This window comes from Actinia tenebrosa, unplaced genomic scaffold, assembly GCF_029948245.1.
Source record: "Actinia tenebrosa isolate PJP-AT-01 unplaced genomic scaffold, QUT_ActTen_1.0 PGA_scaffold12__29_contigs__length_12842862, whole genome shotgun sequence".
Taxonomy (NCBI): Eukaryota; Metazoa; Cnidaria; class Anthozoa; order Actiniaria; family Actiniidae; genus Actinia; species Actinia tenebrosa.
Window position 1 is genome coordinate 5,283,259 of NW_028292572.1, and position 20,321 is coordinate 5,303,579.

At 35.7% G+C, this 20,321-nt stretch overlaps 1 protein-coding gene across 4 annotated transcripts in view; it reads left to right on the forward strand.

Moving 5' to 3' along the window:
* Positions 1-20,321, forward strand: part of LOC116303215 (FHF complex subunit HOOK interacting protein 2A) — a 24,440-nt gene continuing 4,119 nt past the window's right edge. Inside the window, exons 1-19 of one of the 4 annotated variants that reach the window (XM_031712713.2) lie at positions 1-129; positions 263-341; positions 928-1,028; positions 1,942-2,010; positions 2,966-3,070; positions 5,026-5,148; positions 6,172-6,249; positions 6,947-6,982; positions 9,669-9,797; positions 10,324-10,434; positions 11,460-11,542; positions 12,349-12,463; positions 13,233-13,309; positions 14,164-14,243; positions 15,082-15,200; positions 16,233-16,501; positions 18,531-18,621; positions 18,903-18,966; positions 19,739-19,818. In XM_031712713.2, the coding sequence (XP_031568573.1) occupies positions 82-129; positions 263-341; positions 928-1,028; positions 1,942-2,010; positions 2,966-3,070; positions 5,026-5,148; positions 6,172-6,249; positions 6,947-6,982; positions 9,669-9,797; positions 10,324-10,434; positions 11,460-11,542; positions 12,349-12,463; positions 13,233-13,309; positions 14,164-14,243; positions 15,082-15,200; positions 16,233-16,501; positions 18,531-18,621; positions 18,903-18,966; positions 19,739-19,818 (1,857 nt within the window). In that variant the 5' untranslated portion in view covers positions 1-81. The remainder of the gene's footprint in view (positions 130-262; positions 342-927; positions 1,029-1,941; positions 2,011-2,965; positions 3,071-5,025; positions 5,149-6,171; positions 6,250-6,946; positions 6,983-9,668; positions 9,798-10,323; positions 10,435-11,459; positions 11,543-12,348; positions 12,464-13,232; positions 13,310-14,163; positions 14,244-15,081; positions 15,201-16,232; positions 16,502-18,530; positions 18,622-18,902; positions 18,967-19,738; positions 19,819-20,321) is intronic. The other 3 variants (XM_031712714.2, XM_031712715.2, XM_031712716.2) reach the window with 3 other exon arrangements.

Here is a 20,321-nt window from a genome sequence, read left to right on the forward strand (position 1 = left end):
AAATGGCGGAAGATTCTTGTGAAGATTTGCCTAAGGTTTTATAATCATCCTCATCTCAGCTGGTGTTTTATCGAACTGAAAATGTTGTTAAGCAAGATAAAAACGTTTGTCAACGAAGCAGTAGAAGCTGTAAGTATCTATTACTAGACATTCTTGATAGATTTAACTGATCATCAGTTTATGGCCACGTAGACGTAAAATGAAACTACAGTACCTTCAAGGTTAGGTCGTATTGACCGAAGGAATTCGTGTTTTTTTACAGCTTGCTCCTGACTTGCCTCCTCAAGAGGACTTCGTATTCCACTGGAAGGCTGTGACGAATTATTTTATAGAAGCTACAGGTGAGATTGAAACACAATCACTATCCTTGTTTACGAGTAAAATGACATAAGCTTAAGCTCTGTCAGGGGAGCAAGAGACACTTCATCGAAGATGTACTTTGTACTTGATGTACCATGACCATAATGAGGCGAGTTTTTACCACTTATGGAATGCAGTTAAATCGTTCATTTCTGTCCTTGCGAACAGCCGAATATTCCTCGAATATTCCTCGAATGTTTTACTGTAAATAAGATTCTTCGGTTTAATAGCCTCCCACTCTGTGTATGCTTATAGGATATACTGTAGCCTTTAATTGAAGCTTGTACACAAGGGCGTAGGCAGGGGGCCAAAAGGACCATGCCCCCGTTGTGGCAAAAAAATGGCGGCTTTTTAGAATTGATACTGTAATTTTCATTTTCTTTTCCTAAGTTCCACGAAATTAAAACCCGCTGCCCCTTTTATAATACCATACACTGCATTATGGATTTCCTACATACAGTACTCACAGATCTTTTCACTCCAGCCCCCTCTCCCTTAGAAAAACATTATAATGTACATTTATATTTATATCTAATGAAATTATTACTGCCTTTATCTTGTAATTAGATGAGAAAGTGCCAGTTCACTCCACTAATATTCCATATCATTTGGAAAAAATGTTGACAACTCTGAGGCAAGAAGAAGAAGAAGCATCTGGTGGATCTACTGTATGTTCAATTGACTTTTTAGTTGTGTTTTTATCTATTTTATTTATTCATGAGCTTTCCAACCAAGTGAGCATAAACATACATCTTTATAAAAATACAATGTTACAAGTTACAATGGTAAGAATTAATTAATAGACCTTATTCGTGGTGTGACAATGTTTTCCCAATTCAGCGTGACAAACCTCTGGGGGAATGAAGAGCTGTTAGTTTTGAAACTTGTTGGGATATCATCGTTATTCCTTTCGTATCCTTTGGGATACTCATGAATTTTTCGAAGAATAAAAACAAAAGAAAATGAATCCCCTGGAGGTTCGTCACTCTGAATTGGAAAAACATTCTCACACCATTAATAAGGTCTATTACAATGAAAAATACTACGCTGCTGTGCTAACTGATTGAGGTACAACTGACCAACATCACTTGGGTCCCAATTACAAAGGTCAGCCAAATTGAGACTTGTTTTTCATATTTCTAACTAATTTCTACCAAAATGATAAATAAATAAAATAAATAGGATTTAAAATTACATTTGTAAATAATTAGAAGTTGATTTTTGTAGAGGGAGGAAAACCAGAGAATCCTGAGAAAAACCCTCAAAGTACAGGAGAGAACCATCAATAAACTCTACTCACACTGACTCTGGAAATCAAACCTGGGTCTCCTTGATGAGAGGCAAGCACTCTCACTGCTCTGCCAGTTGTGCTTTAGTTTGTTACCCTTCAATACTCCATTTTACAGATCCATCTAGTGACCACGATAAATAGTTCCTAGCCGAGGCTGGAGTTTTCGCGCATAGCAAAACTACAATTTATCATGCGAGGTTTATCAGCTAATATTAATTAGCTGTAATTTAGATAAGATACTGTACATATTCTGAGTTAATATTGTAAAACATAAATGTTTTGAATAACAGGGCCCTTGTTTGGAATATCTTCTGCAACACAAGATCCTTGATACTCTTCACACCTTAGGAAGAGCTGATGTAAGTACTTTGATAATTGTATTTAACTGTCAATGGATAGAGCATCACCTACAGTATTCTTAAAATGAGCAGTTGTGTTAGAATAATCATAATAATTCAAAACTCATTTTTAAGTGCACTTGAAAAGCTCCTGAATATAGCAAAGTTGCTGGATACTCCTGGAATTCTCCTTAAAATTGTAACATTTTTTGATTGTAACATTTTTGTAGCACCAATAACGGCAAGCGGCAACTGTTAAGAAACAAATTCACAAACAAAATGGTCCTTGAAAATCATATTTTTGAGCCTTGGAAAGTCCTTGAAAAGTCCTTGAATTTTTTGTTTGAGATGTATCACAAACCCTGTGTAAATCAGATTAAACCATTGTCCTCATGAATTATTAAAATATGAGTTTGAGAATATAGTTTCTTGTGTCACATTTCATGAACTGAAACTTAGCATTCTTACCAATACCAGATAACGCTGTGAAGAACGCAAACATCATCAAGTATATACATGTACATGTACACACATTTCAAGAAAAACATGGCTTTGTGCCAAACAATATCAATAATGACTTTAAGATCTTGAAAGGATGTAACAAAAAATTTGATTGTCTAATTTTTGAAATGTTGTTTACACAAGAAAAATTTCCTTATTTTAAAGTGACTCTATCAAGGCCAAACTATTTATATAACAACACCTTTTGTTTTTTCACAAGTAATTTATATGTTAATTCAGTTGATCTTAACTACTGTACACTTGCAATTCAATAACACTTGATAATGGAGCAATGATGACACCAAAACATTGGAAAGTAAAAACTATGTGTTTCCTATGGTTGTCCTTCTTAATACCCAGATAATATTCTCATTTCTGTTGTTCATTTTGACAAAGCGTTATTTACAGTAATGGAAGGTGTTAAGTGTCGTATGTATAATCAATAAGATTAAAATATTTGCATATTGTTGTTCAGTGCCCTCCAGGAATGAAGCAGCAAGTATTATCATTCTTTGCTAATCTTCTGGCCAAGATGAAACAGCCATTACTGCCTCATGTGAATGTCTACAGACCTGTACATGTAAGTCAACTATTTCTGCACAAAGTAAATTAAATTTACGGTATAGCCTGGTTTACAATAGCGTCAGAATCAAGTTCAAAAGTGACATATGCTCACAGTATGTAGTGTACTGCTCATAAACAGTGCTGGCCTTTTTTTCACATATTGGTGATAAGTGCAATACTGAGTCATCTACATGTACATGTATGTTGCTTCCAATCCTGACGCTACATGTAGTAAGAACCAGGCTTATACAGCTATTTCAAAAAAAGGTTGAATACTGCACACTGAATAGTGCATTCCAAGACCAAAGGGCATTCTAAACATACAGCAATTAACTCTCTACATGTAGTTAGATGGAATACACTAAAAATAGAATAAATAATTATTATTAATCCTACTTTAGACAATGTCACTATGACTCACAATGCACTTCAGTCTTGGATTTTATTATGCACTATTCAGTATTCAGTATTCAACCTTTTTTGAAATAGCTGCATCTAAGCATCCTGTTATTGCATTCCATACCACCACAAGACAGGGAGATGTTTGTGTACTTTAGTGTCTATCTCCCCCCCCCCCCCCCCCCCCCCCACCCAGCCAAGCACTGAATTGAGTGCCTCGCCATAGAATGTTCCATGTGTTTCCTTCAATCACACATAATCCTTGAGAGGTTGTCAATTGTTTTCCAAGCTTTGAGATCACCAAACCCATCCTTGAGGGGATGTGATTCAAGATATGTGTCATCATATTGGTAACCAGTCGTTTCGCACAATTGCCTTTTCGCACAAACCCGTTCGCACAACTATGACCTGTTCGCACAATTCCAAGAGTCGTTTAGCAGAACTTTAAAATACAGTATATGGTCACTAAGAAGTCGTGAAAATATCTTTCCTCTGTTCCTGTAGATGGGTTTTCATCCCCAATAATTCTGTTTCAAGACTTTATTAGCATCCAAGTTGATCGAAAATTGCACGAAACAAACAGCGCCATTACTTCCAGTGTACCAAAGTGTAATCTTTCCTTGACTTGCCAACTTAATCTTCATCAAACTTTTTGTTTATTTATTTGCTTGTTGAAAGCTTGAGCATATATCTATTTTCTCCAAAGTGTTAATGAGAATCTCAAGGTGACTACCACCAAAGTGAAAAAAGAGTCAGGCTAACGAACTGTTACAATTGTAAAAATAAGAGTTTTACGACTAGTCAACAATGAAATCGACAACTAGCTACCAAGTACTTTCAGTTACCGTCGGTTCGCTAAAACCCAAAGTCTGCTACCATCATGAAGTCCTTTTGCTACCATTGGAAATTACCAAAACAAAACTTCGATGAGACTTGTTAAAAAGAAACATAGTCTCTTGAAAGACATTTGTATATGATTTTGAAGCATATTTGGAGCGATCATTTCACAATACGATCAGTGAAAGTGGAGGTCTAAACGCGACCAAGGACAGTGTTCACTAAGCTACCATATCAAGTCTGTTTCTACCAACTTTTGACTCGGATGACTTTATTTCCCCATACTCTTATCTATGAAATGTGTGTTTTGGGTAGCTTTATTATTCTTTATCATTGTTTACTTGCCAAAGTTCAAGGGAAAAAAAACCTTATACGTGAAACATCGATCGACTCTTGGAATTGTGCGAACAGGTCATAGTTGTGCGAAGGGTTCGTGCGAAAAGGCAATTGTGCGAAACAACTGGTAACCATCATATTAATGAATATCTTATTGGCTCAATTACCGGAAAGTGGGAAACAATTGTTGTTAAATTGTTAAAAACTTGACATGGAAGAAATCAAATAAAATATACCATATGAAGCTGAATCCCTTCATACAATGAAATACTCTATTTTTGACAACACTTTTGTTCCAAAACCAAAAAAGGCATGATTTGCTTTTCATTGCTTTGCCATACATGTATATAAGCACTATTAATTTGTACTGTAGCTCTATTAACTTTTGTGAATCTGCAGAGGTTGATTCGTCTGTGTGGTGAAGTGCGTGCAGCTCCTTCTGAGAATGAGGAAGTTCACTTTCTTTGTACAGTTTGTTCCAAACTGAGACAAGACCCATATCTTGTTAATTTCTTCCTTGAGGTAGGTGTTTTTACAGGTTATACAGTGTATTGTCATTTGATACAATTGCAGTACATGCACTTAACAATTATTTGTCAAAGGCGCAGTGAATATCGGGGAATATCTTATCGGGGAATGTTTACTGAGACACGAGTCTTCAAGCGGCAACATAAATATCCCCGATATTCACTGAGGCTGAGGCAAATAATTGTTTTAGTATAAATACACAGGTGATTCTTTCAAAGAAAAAAGAAAGAAAAAAGAAGATAAAAGACATTTTTTTCCGGTAACAGCAACCACCATTTTGGATTATCACTTGTGTGATAGTGTGAGTTTTTCGACCAATCAGCACACGAGATTTTCAATAATCACCTGTGTATTTTTACAGGTTGCAAGGTTCAAATTTGAATAATCCTTATGAAAGTACCTTGGTGAATTATTCTCTCACTGTTATTTGTCAGCTACTAAATCCTGCAATACAGATGCTGCAAATGCTTATTTTATATGGTGCAGATTGATCACAATAGCCTTCTTTTTCTGTCTACTGACTCAACCATTATAATTTGAATAAAAATATGCAAAGTATTCAGACTAGTTGAGTCAGTAATTTATTATAATTATGTGACACCTGGGCAGATAATTGGCTTACTATTAAAAGAATAATCAAAATATGCATTTTTAGATATAAAGAGAATAAAGATTTTCAAAGAAAACATAAATTCATCTAGAAATCAAACATATGATGTCTATTAATTCAAAATAAATTTTATTTAAAGCAATTATATACTACTTGTTTTAAATTGTCGAATGCTTCTAAATTGAAAGTGTTTCTAAAGTGTAAACCATGTGCAAGATAAACGAGTGACTAGTTATTCAACAGTATTTATAATATCTTTGTCGTTCACCTTGATCTCTTTTGTTCTGCATGAGACACTTTCTTTTCCTTTGCAGTTCCTAAATTACATAAAATCAGTTATCCATATTGATTATATCTGAATCAGATCTTCTTAATTCTCACTGTGTTTCTGTGTCTTCTAACCACAGTTCACCTCTATAAATGCCTGTTCTTGCATTGCCTGTCAACAAACACACAATAAAGACTCTTCTACTCATAACACATGTGTAAGTCTAAACTCTGTTCTTGCAAACAGAACTGTAATATTCTTATAAAGTAAAAGATTAAACCTTACTGCTTTGTATGCTATGTGACTAGGGCACAATAGGGTCCTGCAGTCAGGTTTCTAATAAATTAACTGAAGCGTATTTTCCATTAAATTAGTAATATATGCAGTATGAGTGGCCGTGTTGTATCAGATATGCAAACTCCAGGCATAGCCGAGAGTTTGTATATCGGAGACAACACAGACACAAATACTGTATATTACTTACCTTTGTGCTTCACTAAAATTTTCAAAATTAAAGTGAATCTGGCCAAGAAAATCCATCTTAAAGTTTATGCCAATGAACACAATTTCGTATCTGATTTACAACACTCTTCACGGTTGTGATTTCTGTTGTGTTTTCCTCATGAATTATTAATGAGTTTGATAAATATAATTATAGAACTTACATTTTCATTTATAACTTACATTAGATGGAGATTGTCCTTTATTATTACTCTTTTATTAACCTCTTGCTTCCTTTTTCTTATGATAAAATAAATAAAGATAGATAAAAAAACATATTTTACAACCACCACTCCCCATAAGGGGCTTTTCTTCATTATTAATCATAAATAATATGAAATCATTAATTTTTATATTGTTACAGTTCAAAATATTTTCCTCTTATTACTCGCCATGCTCTCCTCTCTTATCAGACTACTTCTTCTGAATATACTAGTAGTTTATCACAGGTATGGATTTCTTCTTGTATCAGATCCCATGCACTGCCATTCTCATCAATAAAAGTTGATTTTCCTACTAGATTCTTCTTAGCAGTGCATCTTACTTTTTTCTTTCTTACATGTACATGTATACTATAGTGTACAAATCACACTATCAATGCAGCACATTCAGTCTTTATCACAATTCTATAACATACTATACAACTGTCATGTACCTCATACCATGTTGTATCACACTACTGTCAATGCAGTACATTCAATCTGTCACATATCGCATGGTGTAAATACCATCAACTGTCTCGTTTTCTCACTCGAATCTGAAAATGACCTCCTCTCAGGTTGTCGAAATGTCAGTCACCACCAACAACAGTCTTTCTAAAAACTACGCTCACCCGGATGATCACACTTCACAACAAACTTCAACACCTGGGTTCAATTCATTTACTCTTATATCTCATACCATGCTGTATCACACTAATGTATATGCAGTACATTCAATCCTCATAATGTACCTGGGTACAAGGGCAGATCCAGCCAAAATTTTAGGGAGGGCTAATTGAGTTTGTTCCGTCAACAAAAAGCATCTAACTATTCAGTTTTGTTTTGTTTTGTTTTTTTTTCTTGCTCCTCCCCCCCCCCCCCCCCCCCCCCCCCGCCCTCGCTGAGTACCCTGTATCCATCATGTATCTCATAATCACACTACTGTCAATGCAGTACATTCAGGGCCCGGTTGTACAAAGCCTGGATAGCGCTATCCAGTGGATAAGTTGATGCTGTTATCCAATACATTTTTCCATTGGTGAGAAGATTTATCCATTGGATAGTGCTATCCAGGCTTCATATGACCAGGCCCAGCATTATAGTCAGCTTTACTGAAAACGTTTATCAAAAATGTTTACTGATTAACTTCACGTAAAATTAAAGTTTAACTAATGCTAATCAGTCTCTTTTTTAACTTACTGAACTGAAAATGATTTATTCATAAATCTTCAACTATGAATGCAAATAACACTTTGTGATTTATGAATGAGTGCAACCTTTTGTATATAACTACTAAACGTTTTTTAATGCCTGCACATTCAGGCTAAGTATTGCATAACACCATGATACAGTATGTTGCTTAGTCCTGTTCGTTCCCTTGGGATGCTATGACCAAGGGCACTAGGACACCGAATGTGGTTGGATTTCTATAGGTTTTTTTTTCCTTTCGATTATTTGAATTAAATTAACGTTATACTTGTTTGACTTATCTTGTGTCCATGTTCCTTCGTTCGCTGTTGTAATGCAGACGTTTTCATTCCAAAGGTCAAACGGTTTGAATAGCCTATGAGCATTACTTCTTTAACGGCTGTTCCGTACTTGACTCTGTTTGTACTATACCAACAACAACGCGACCGCGCAATGCTCCTTACGTCAGTAATGTGCAACCGTCCAGAGTTAATATGGTTAATCAAATTCACCTTAAGTTCCATATTCTAATTTGTTACCAACTTGTATTTGAATTAATTATTGCACTGCATGAGTTGAATCTTTGGCCAGGGCTCAGAACAGAGCAGAATGACTCCATTTTGATCCCTGAGTTAGAATTAATCTTTTTTTCTCTGCACTGCATCACAGTGTGTAGACTGTGTTTGCTTCAAAATGACTGCATGTTCATTGCACTTGTCACTTTAAGCATGCCTGTTGCATCTTGTAAATGCAATCAGTGTTAGACTTGCTTAATAACTAATAGAGCCCTTCACAGTTCCCTGCACCATCTTGAAAGGTAGCCATGCCTTTGCATTGAAGCAAGACGAATGGTGAGCTTGCAATGATAGAGACATGTGAATAATATTGTTCAAGGTGTTAAAAAAGGTCTCTATCATTCAAGCTCACCATTCGCCTCCCTTCGATGCAAAGGCACGGCTACCTTTCAAGATGGCGCAGGGAACTGTGAAGGGGTTTATTGCCAAGTAAATTGATCATCCTTTGAGTATATGTAGCTAACATTAGCTAGGGGATTTTACAAGAACTTAATCCATAAATATCTAAAGATGTAACCTGTGTAGCTTTACTTTATGCATGATTATTAAATTGCTCATCATGCTGCATCCATGCCCTTCAAAGAGTTCACACTTCTTTAAATGAAGACCATTTCAAGTTTAACAAAATAAGGTTCATTCATGCCTGGGTTTGGTGTAAACAACATTATATATTATAAGACATTACAAACAAATGGTGTTTGCACCAAAGCTGCACCACGTTCGTAACCTCAGAAAAAATGCTTGGAAATTAGGACAATGAGTATTGTACTCCCTTCACTACCTTTGGGCACAATAATTGTACTATAGGGAATAAGATCAATTATTTACTAGACTAAAAGTACATAATTGTATTGCTATTTGTTTAATTAGACACACTTTGTTGTGGTGCAATGTTTTCCCATTACAGACCATGTGTCATTCCCTAGAGAATGAGATTCTTTGTTTTAGTTATATCCATATTTATGTGTCTTGTTATTTGCAACTGTTAATAAAAAATGGTACTCTAGGGAATGTCATGTGTTCTGGTGTTCTGTATTTGGGAAACATTGCATCATAATGAATAAGGTCTATTGCCATGCCCAGTTACCTCTTCAAAAGGAATTCTTAAGTAGGAATGTACTTATAATGTACTTATAATGACCCAAAACATTAATTGAATAATTACGTTTTAGTCGATAGAGAAAAATGTACCTCATGAATCTGGAGCTGGCCAGGATTCATCAACACTGCAAGACACCAGACGTAGGGACAAACCTGATTATACACTAGTAAACTCTCTGCTTAACATGACCAAAAGTGAGGTAAATACTACTGATAATGGTTGATTTAATTAAGCAAGCATATTCCACTCTTAGTAATAATTAGACCAATGTGTCGTCAGTTAATCCCACTTTTCTTACCCTTTCTATGCTAAGAAATGGAGTGCAGAAATTATGCACCTAATTGATTTGAATATTTTTTTCTTTTCAAATGTACATTTTTATAGCAAATTTCAGTAAATTAAGAACTAAGTTTAGACTCAAAACCAACCATGTCTGTACATACATCAAACCCTGTTGCATTTCAACTCAATATCACAGCTTAATTAAAGTATCATCATTATCCTCCATGCCTGTTTGGCACGTAGTGCTGACACCAAGGACTTCAGAATCAAAGTACAAACACCACATAATATTGGGGCACCCTATTTGTCCATCATGTCATGCACTCTTATCACTCATATTTTGTTTGTGTGTGTTTTTTGTAATAGGTTAGTTTACTTTCACTCTCATCTATCAAATACCTTACTTGGTTTTCGTTTTGATCTCTTTTTTTTTTTTTCATTAGGACAGTAGAATAGCAGTGAAGGCTTGTGAAGGACTCCTGCTGTGTGCATCATTACCTGAGGACCATGCAGCTACTGTTATAATCCTCTATACACCATTCTGTGAAATTATGGTCAGTAGTAACGGTCCCTCAAAACACTCAATCACCAAGTCTTAAGAGATATAAAATAACTGTTATAAATGTCGCGTTATGATCGGTTTGGAGTGCGTGCTCTATGAGAGCACATTGCACGCACGTGCTTTTTCCATTGCATCATTCCTATCTAAAATAACAGTTATTGTAATTTGTATTTTATAAAAGAAATAAAAAACTTGCTTGCTGTGCTGTGTGCCGTTATAAAGCACTTGGGGATTGGCAGAACACTTGAGAAGTGTCCAGAAGTACTCCGCTACTCGTCATGCTTCTCCTAACACTTCTCTCTTGTTCTGCCAACTCCCGCATGCTTTATGACTACACACAGCACATGCACGTGTTTTCTATTTCTTCATTATAATAATAAAAAATTTAACTATAATTTAGACTTGAAGATAGAATTTCACACGCTGCGATTGCTCGAGTGACCAGTGATTCTGAAACGATATTCACTACTCCAGCCGTTATTATGAGGTTTCCCAAAGTTTGCCAGAGCAGAAGTAATACCAAAACCTTTTTTAATCCTGAATTTTGTCTTTTCTCTGATATTCAATTCTAAAATTATACTAAAACAATATTGTAATCACTTCGCTTTCAGTCAGTAATTCGTTAGATAAAACCTATTATTTGCCAATTATAACAATAATCTTTATTCCCATTTATATTTTCAAATGTGTAATGAGAAGTGAACTTTGTCATCTAAAAAAATAATAAGCAAAATAACAAATTAAATAGTCAATTATTTTTTAATCAAAACTTGTGCAATTATAGACTGAATTTTCGATACTAACTTGATAGCTGTTGGTTTATACTAAAACGGATATTACTATTTAAAACAGATATTTTTATCAATCTATGGGGGGGGGGGATATTTTTCTACTAATTCCTTTTTATTGTATTTTTCTTTTTATGTGACGACGTTCGTGCAATTTGATGTATATAGTTTATAATCAATAAAACTTACTCATCTCATTTCCATTTTTTTTTTTCTTTTACACATGTAGGCAGATCGATTAAATCCCTTATTCCAAGCTCTTCAACAGTCCATGGATCCTGCAGATATATCTAATGCCTCGGCAAAATGGGGGTAAGTCTGTCCTTTAGCAGTATCGACAGTTTATTTTTACTTAACAGAACAAAATTATATATGAATTGGCAGCAGCCCACTACCTTTAACAATAATATCCACATTACATGTGAGCAGCACAAAGGGCTGTATACAGATGATAAAGCTAATTGTCTCGTAAAACTAGAGTTAAATTACATTAAATAAAGGTTATACAGGAGTCTGATCATCCATCTTGGATTACTGCAAAGCAATACTATCTTGTATTATCCAACTATCCTTAGTAGAGTACAATAAATTGTTTTGCAAAATATCCTGCAACATTTTGTATCTTAGGTTACTGTATTTTGTACAGTGAAAAAAGGTATTTGGTTTTTGAAAACTAGTTCACCGTAAAGCCTCAGTGGCTGAGCGGTTGAGATCTCGTCTAGCAAACGAGAGGTCAGCGGTTCGAGTCCCGCAAGAACGCAACTGAGGCAGATTTTTTAATCTGCTTATACACTCGATGTAGCATACACTTAACATATAGATCTTAACCGAGTGACACAAAAACATTTCATTAGTTCAAAGTTATTTATTAATTAAACAAACATTCTTGGACTAATCAAACAAATGCTTGATATAATATGAGTCTTACAATGACCCAGGAACACTAATATTTGATTAAATACACAGTTGACAAAACAAAGAATGTCAATATGTCTGCAAGAAGTTCCATGGAAACACATGATATTTTCACTGTACGCTGTATTCAGGGACAGATTTTTGCTGGAGTGTACTGCCTGGGTAATATTATTATGTTTGAGTGTCTGAGTCTTTCTTTCCAGTCTTGATCACATTGATAATGATGAAGATATATCAATCTTTCCTGGCAAGAGGCAATTGATATCATTTCTGTCCTGGTTTGACTATATTGATCAGCTGGCCAAGAATTCTCACAAGGTAGCTTTCTCTTTTTTGACAGTCTACCCCTACCCATGGGATCATATCACATATTTGTATAATAGATCAGCAGAGTGAATACTGGGCTGAAGATATAAAACTAGTCTACATGCTATGTTGAGTCATATATTAAGCACTTGGAAAATTTTGAGAATCCAAAGGAGGGCTCGGAGAAGCACAAATCCTCGTGATCTGTGTTAAGTTATGTAAATTAAGGGGTAGTTGACCAATCAAAGCATGCAATTTATTTGAATTATTTTATAATAGGCCATATCACGGATCTTGTTAATCAACCTCAGCCTCGTCAGCGTGTAATTATTCTTTAGAATTTGACTACAGTCCGCAGTAATGAAAGGAATTTACACATCAACAAACAATTGAAACACTTAAAAATTTCACAGGTTGTAGGCAATTTCTAAAGTATATATTACACACTGACGAGGCTGAGGTTGAGTAACAGGATCCGTGAAATGGCCTATGTAAGTATACATGTACCCCACATCCTATTAAGCCTTTTCAGTGCCAGTATAGTTATCCTGGGTTCCAGAGGGTCTCACTCCAGTCAGCTTCCCAGTTGTAGGTTTTATAATTGTTGTAACCACTTTATTCCCATGCTGGGAATACACACGACCACAGTAGCAACACTGGAATTTATTATCATGTTTAAATAAAAGCCATTATTATTATTATAGGTGTAGTACCTACATTTGTAGTCCATAAGTGAATCAAATGTATCAAGCTGATTTTTTTTCATTTTTTCGTCTTTCAGTTAGTTGCCAAAGCACTTGCTGTCAGTGTAAGAGAGAGGTTCCTTCAGCCTATTGTTGAGCCACGTTTTATGCAGCAGTAAGTTACAGCCCCAGCACTGCAAAAGTATGACTGGTGACAATGTATTCAATTAATTTTATGCACAGCGTTTTGTAAATAAAACTGATACATTTTGGTGCAAAGCTGGCTGGTTTTACAAAAGAAGGCATTTAAATGGCAGCAAAAAACATGCGCATGGAAGCTTGCAGTTACATGAAATGTGGTCATACTTTCACATGTCGTGCTTTTAATGTGGTAAAGTCTGTATTGTGATTGGTTCATGGCGTTAAGCTGTCATTTCATAACACAAAATAGAGGAGTCTAATCTGTGTAATTCTTGCTACAAGAACGTTTTGGGAGGCTGAATTGGATTTGCTCCATCCACTGAATCTTTTAAAGGAAAACTTAGACATTCCTATTTGACGCATTATTATTGCAGTGTATATATGTATATTCATTTATTCACTAATTATTGATTTATTCTGTATTGTAAGAGAATTGAGATATTATGTAATGCGCTAGAATAAAATTATTATTATTATTATTATTATCATTATTTTTTAAAATTTTATTTATTAATTTGTTGTAAATGTATTTAGATATTGTATATATAGATTTTGATTACATTCTTTGGCTAGGATCCAACGATATTGCATTATTAAAGCTACTGATTGTTTATTATTATTATTATTATTATTATTATTATTATTATTATTATGCTGTTACCCATGTTAGGACATCAGCTATAATGTAATAAATACGTGATCAGATTTTCGTAACTATTTTTGATGTTATTCACACTGCTGAAATGTGACCAATGAATTATTCCATTAAAAATATTTCTTTTCTCTTTTATTCACCCATCGTTTCTTTTCTTTATTGTTAATAATCAGGTCAGAGCCAGGAATCATTACGACCACAGCTATAATGCGGAGATGTTTAAAATCTATAACGTCCAATCACTTGCTAACAGGTACAGACATAGCCTCTTCCACTTGGCTACTCCATATTTATCCTTCAGAATATAATAGAGATTCTTGTGTTAAAAGAGAGGGAGAGGGAGAAGTAGCATCTTTTCTTCTTTCTTCCTTCCACTCTCCCTCCCCCGTCGTTTATTTTCCTGTCCACAGGAAGACCAAGGAGCCCAAAGGAGATTCCTACTGAGGAAGCTAGTGTATAGACAGCCGAAATGACATGACTTATCACACCAGGGCCGTAGCCACTGGTACGGTTGGTCCAGTTTCAACCAGACCAACTTTCGGGAATAAAATATAAGAAAAATATTTTTAAAATGTAACAAAAACCGGAAACCCTCGAAAACCGGACCAATCAGAAATTTGTGGCTACGGCCCTGCACACTGTATATTGTACTTCCTTTTTCTGTTTTAATTTAATCCATTTTCACTTCATTTACAATCATGATAGTAAATAAAGATATGAACTATATATTGCAGTGGGGGAAGGACTAGAAAGAGACATAGGAACCATGATTTAAGTGGATTTTGTTTTCGCCTTTCACTGTTATCTTAATTGGGCCTCCTGTGATTGGCCATTGCTCCATATGGGAAATCATTTTCTATCCTATCCTATCCTATCCTATCCTATCCTATCCTATCCTATCCTATCCTATCCTATCCTATCCTATCCTATCCTATCCTATCCTATCCTATCCTATTCTATTCTATTCTATCCTATCCTATTCTGAAAAACAAATCTATTGCAGTTTCCTATAATTGTTTTCGAGAAAACACTGACACTTGATTAAGTTTATCCATTTTTTGTGTAACTAAAATTGATAATTTTTCGTACAGAATTTTCCATATTCCTTCTCGGTGAAAGTACTAGTCCTGAGACGGAAACTCTAGCGGCTGAGAATGCCCACAAACTACGCCAAAAACTGATTGAACGATGTGATCATATCAATGATGAGGTAAGTATCTGGTGCAGTTATGACTGTCTACCTCCCCCAGAGGTTGAACGTTCTACGAATGTGCTTACCTCACCAAAACTTAATACTGCTTTCATATGCATTACTCGCTAAGACCATAAACTGAAATTCTCAATGAATGAGAAAATTATGACCTATGACGTTGCAAATGTATGGCAATAGCAGAACACCTCTTGTAGCCAATGGCAGACCCAGAACGATTTTAAGGGGGTGACGGTTACCTAGAAAGGCATCGAACAGTGTCCTTTTAGGTCTTACCTTATTGTTTATTCTTATTACTTTTTTAACTCCAAAGGGAGAAAGGGGGTGATTAGTCATCCAATCCCCCCCCCCCCCCCCCCGAATCTGACCGTGGTACCATTAAGGCTTTTCACTGAGAGTTCGTTACTCGATAACCGTAAGATGAACCGTGATATAACCTGTTTTTACTTGGTATTTTAACAAGTTTACCTCTTACGTATTTTTTAATTTGTTAACAAAATTATGCCGTACCATTCTGGAGTTATTATCATAATAATAAATGAAAAATCTTTATCACCAGACCTTCGTTAAAGGCCTAACGTCTGCAACGTTTGTATGTTGACGAACACGGTGTTAAGAAGTTTCCGTTTTGTTAACTTATTTTTATACAGTAATGATAAAAAGGTAAATTATACACCGTGAAAAGATGAAAAAACTTACTGACGTTTCGGACGCTAGTCCTTTGAACGCTAGTCCTTCGAACGCTACTCCGACGAAAGACTAGCGTCCGAAACGTCAGTCAAGTTTTTTCATCTTTTCACGGTGTACAATTTACCCTTTTATCCTTACTGTTTCATTAGAAACACCGACGCAGCTTACGCTAGTTTTTAGCTACTTATTTCTTCTTATTTTTATACAACTTTACTTGAAGTTGTTCCTTAGATTGTGGTCTCCAGCCTCCTTAACAAGCCCTAACAAGCCCTTCCCTAACAAGCCCCTCCCTCCAGGGACACACTTATGGGTTTTTAATGTTTTTTCTTTCTTTATTTTTAGTTGAGTATCGAAACTCTGAAGCTATTTGAAACCCTCCTATTAAAACCAGCTCAAATAATCCTCGACAATTTGGTACTTCGTAACCTGACAAGCAGAAAGTATTCTAGCACACCTAGTCTAGCTAATGGTGATGTGACAAATAACGATACACCCCCCTCCCCTAAGACACCAATATCGCCTTCTTTGACCCCAGATGGAAGTACGTCGCCTACATTAACCACAAGTGCAGGAGATGCAAAGAGGGAAGAAGTAGTAAAAACTGTTAACAGGTGGGATTTTTCAAACACAGTATATCGAACAGGGAATATTCTTCGTTTGCAATAGACGTCATAGCCGCCATGTTGGAAGAATTTGACAAAAGATTTTTCAATGAATTCTTTTGTTATATCTTCCAACATGGCGGACATCCCTTTTGTTATTGTGCTCTCTTGGGATTGATTGCAAACCAAGAATTGACTGCGAAAAGGATATTACTTATTCACTATTTTCCATTAATCGGTTCACTGGTCAAATTCAAAGCATTCAGTCGAGGTTGCAAGGTTCAATTTTGAATAATCCCTTTAAAAGTACCTTGGCGCCTCGCTTGAGCGCTTTGTGTTTGACCAATGATCATGAACTGATGTATGGAAAATGGTGAATACTCCATTTTATAGTTCAGTTTAGTGACCACGAATAATAGATCCAAGTCGAGGTTGGAGTTGCCGCGCATGATAAAGTATAGTTTTGCTATGCGCGGAAACTCCAACCTCGACTTGGAACTATTAACCGTGATCAATGAACGCAACTGTGAAAAGGAGTATTGATCATTGGCAAGAATAATGGTACATGTTCCTGGTTTTTTTGCTTTGTTTGGGTTGCATTTTTGAAAAACAATTAGGAAGCCATTTAATAGACTTCTCACGGTAGCGTGACATAATATATTTGATGAATTGGAAACAGGAGCTCACGATTAAATCTGTCACATTGATAATAGTAAAAAATTGTAATGTTTTGTAGAGATTGCTCATAAACAAATATATGAATGTTTGTAAAGAAATGTATGTGAAATACATGAAAACGAGGCTCATTGGGCATACATTTCTTTGTAAAAATACTTGGATGCAAAAATTTATATTTCAGTTTGTGGGCAATCGCTACGAAACTTTGCGACATTACCATTATCAATGTGACAAATTTATGATGGCAATTGAACTGAGTGGAGTGCAATTTGTATAAGAAAAAGGCGAGTGCAATTAAAGAACTTTCAAAACATTACGAGTGTCTATTAATTCCAAATTGTACGAGAAGATCGTGCGATTTTTTGTTTATAGTTCACTCAACAAAAGTTCAGTAAAAAATGCGAAGCGACGCCGTTCATCTTTGTCTATTTGGCGGCCGATTTTCAGTCCATCGCGCAACTGAAATGCATAAAAAAGATTAGTTCTTACGGTTTTGAAATTTTATTTATATGTTTTTTAAGTACAAAATGATAGAAAATAATTGTTTTGACATTGTTTTGGCCGTGTTGCCATAGCGACTTAATTCGGTACTCCTACGGAGTACAATTAACGCTATAATTGTACTCCTCTCGACCAATCAGAGTCGAGTAATTTTGTTGAGTGTACTATAAGGTCTGAAATCAAACGCGCGATTACAAAATTTTATAAAGATTTCAGACCAAAATTGCACGACACGAAGTTCAATTACCACTTAATCATATCCTTTTTGTAATCATACACAAGAAAAAGACACAATAAAGAGTGCAGAATAATCAATTCAATGTAGTAGAAAAACTAAATGCGAACAAAAAAAACATCTAAAAAAAATTTTTTTTGTTGATTTTTTTGTTTTATTTTGTTTTGTTTTATTGTTTAAAAAACATATTTTAAGGATGCGATTAAGAGCTCCAAAGGATGCGATTTGGGAATTAATCGCACTCCTTTGAACCAATCAGATTGCAGGATTTGTTAGTGATTACAAAAAGGATATGATTAAATCGTAAACTCCCTTTTCCAATCAATCAAATATCTTCTAATATCACGCTACCGTGAGAAGGTTAAATTGTCATGGCACTTTTTTTTACAATTTCAACAAAATTTTTTCTCTCGAGGAAAATAGTCACTCTCTGGCATTTTATCAAAAGAAAAAGGTTTGGGGCTTTGGTATCCGCGGAAATTTAGAAGAGGAGCGTGAGAAACGGCAGATTGGTCCAGTATTCAAAGTGGAAACCAATATTACTCAAAATTCCTATTCGTGCTGTCCGTTGGCTGTCTTGGGGTATTTATTAATAACAGCTGGTTTCGTTGCTTCTGTCACTAGCTTCTTATCTCTTGTTCCCGAACAAGTGAAGTCTTCAGCGTTAGCGGGAGACACAGGCTACGATATGTATCTAGGTGATGCACACAAACAGGTATGACTCATTTTTAACCCCGATGTACCGTATAAGACTGAAGCGATATGACGTTTTACCCCCAACTCTATACCGTAATAGTTTTTGAAATTCTTTCATATTAAAATTTTTGATTCCTTAGAGAATACAGGAACAATAGTCATAATTAAAGAACAAAAGCAATGTGAAAAGGATTATGGTCTAGAGACGGGGGTAAAACGTCATCTCGCTTCAGGCTTATTGAATGCAACCTTTGGATCATAATAGCTAATTTATTATGTGTTCACGTCTTTTGTAAACAGTTTCGAGACCGTGCTTTCCAGTGCTGTCAGTTTCGATGGCCGTCGTCTGCTGCTCCAACAGATGGTAAGGTTCTATTAAGGCTCCTATTGCACGTGGACTGCTTATATGCAAAATAGTCTATTGGTTTTAAAAAAGAAAGCGCTTTGGTGTTGCCTTCGCATTGTTTTGATGCACTTTCTGTATACACCTATTTCAAAAAACGTTGTCATCGCCAGAGGCGATTGGCAATAGGCGCAAAGCGATAGTCGATAGGTCTTTCCAAGATCCAACAATAGCTGGAATGACTTGTGTTTCTGCTTCTTATTCTCGTCAAGAACATGGACCTTAGTGTTAAGACTGATTCAATGTTCTTTGTATTCAACGAAACCATTTCCATATCTAAATGACCTATCGCCTATCGCCGTTGGCGAGGACAACGTTTTTTGAAATAGGTGTATACTCAACCCATGAATCTTCGTTTTGTCTTTGTTTTCATGGAATTGCCGGGTGTTTTTTGTGTACATTTTGCACTTGTTATTAGTTTAAGGAATATAAAACGCGCGCGCGTGTCTCTGTACTGTAATATAAACACGCTGGGAGATGTAGAGCAAGAGAGAAGCAAGCTTAGGAACATAAGGCATAGCCAAGTGTTTCTCTTGCTTCTCGAGTGCTCTAGATCTCCCAGAGTGTTTACATAAGCAGCCGTTTTATAATGCTTTTATAAAATATTTTTGAATGATTTTGCGCGAGTGTCTCTCTGTCCTCTGATATAAACACGGTAACCAACCAATCAACGCGCGCGTTAAATCTCAAACATTGTATAATTCCTAATATAAGGTGTACTTTTGTCTTTTAGGAGAAGACGCAAGAGAATCTTTTTATGAAGGAGCTTTTTTGAATATGTTGTTTAAAAAACTTCAAAGATTGCTCGATCAAGTAAGTAAAACATAGCCATGTCGTATAGGTAATCCTATATGTTAAGACTTGTTTACGTATTTGTCCATACCTTAGCGAGTCTTGCCCCCCACCCCCTCCCCCCCCCTCATTTTGCTTTTTTCTTCGTTTTCACATGACATCATAGCCACCATGTTCGAAGAATGTGACAAAAGATTTTTCCATGGCTTTTGCTATTTTACTCCCTTGGAAATGAAACCAAAAATTAAGGTCTGTTGCTATAGCATTTACACGGCTCCATGCGGAACAGAATCATGGTTCGAGAGCAAGCAGTTCAGATAGATATTTAACGAATACACATCAGACTTTCACGTGTTTGTCCTCTTATTGACGATAGATTGCGTCATCACATTGTCAAAGTAGTATGCGGATCCGCTCGGCTACGCCTCATGGATCCACACTACTTTGACAATGTGATGACGAAACGTATCGTCAATAAGAGGACAGACACATAAAAAACCGGTTTATTTGTTTTTTACAATAAC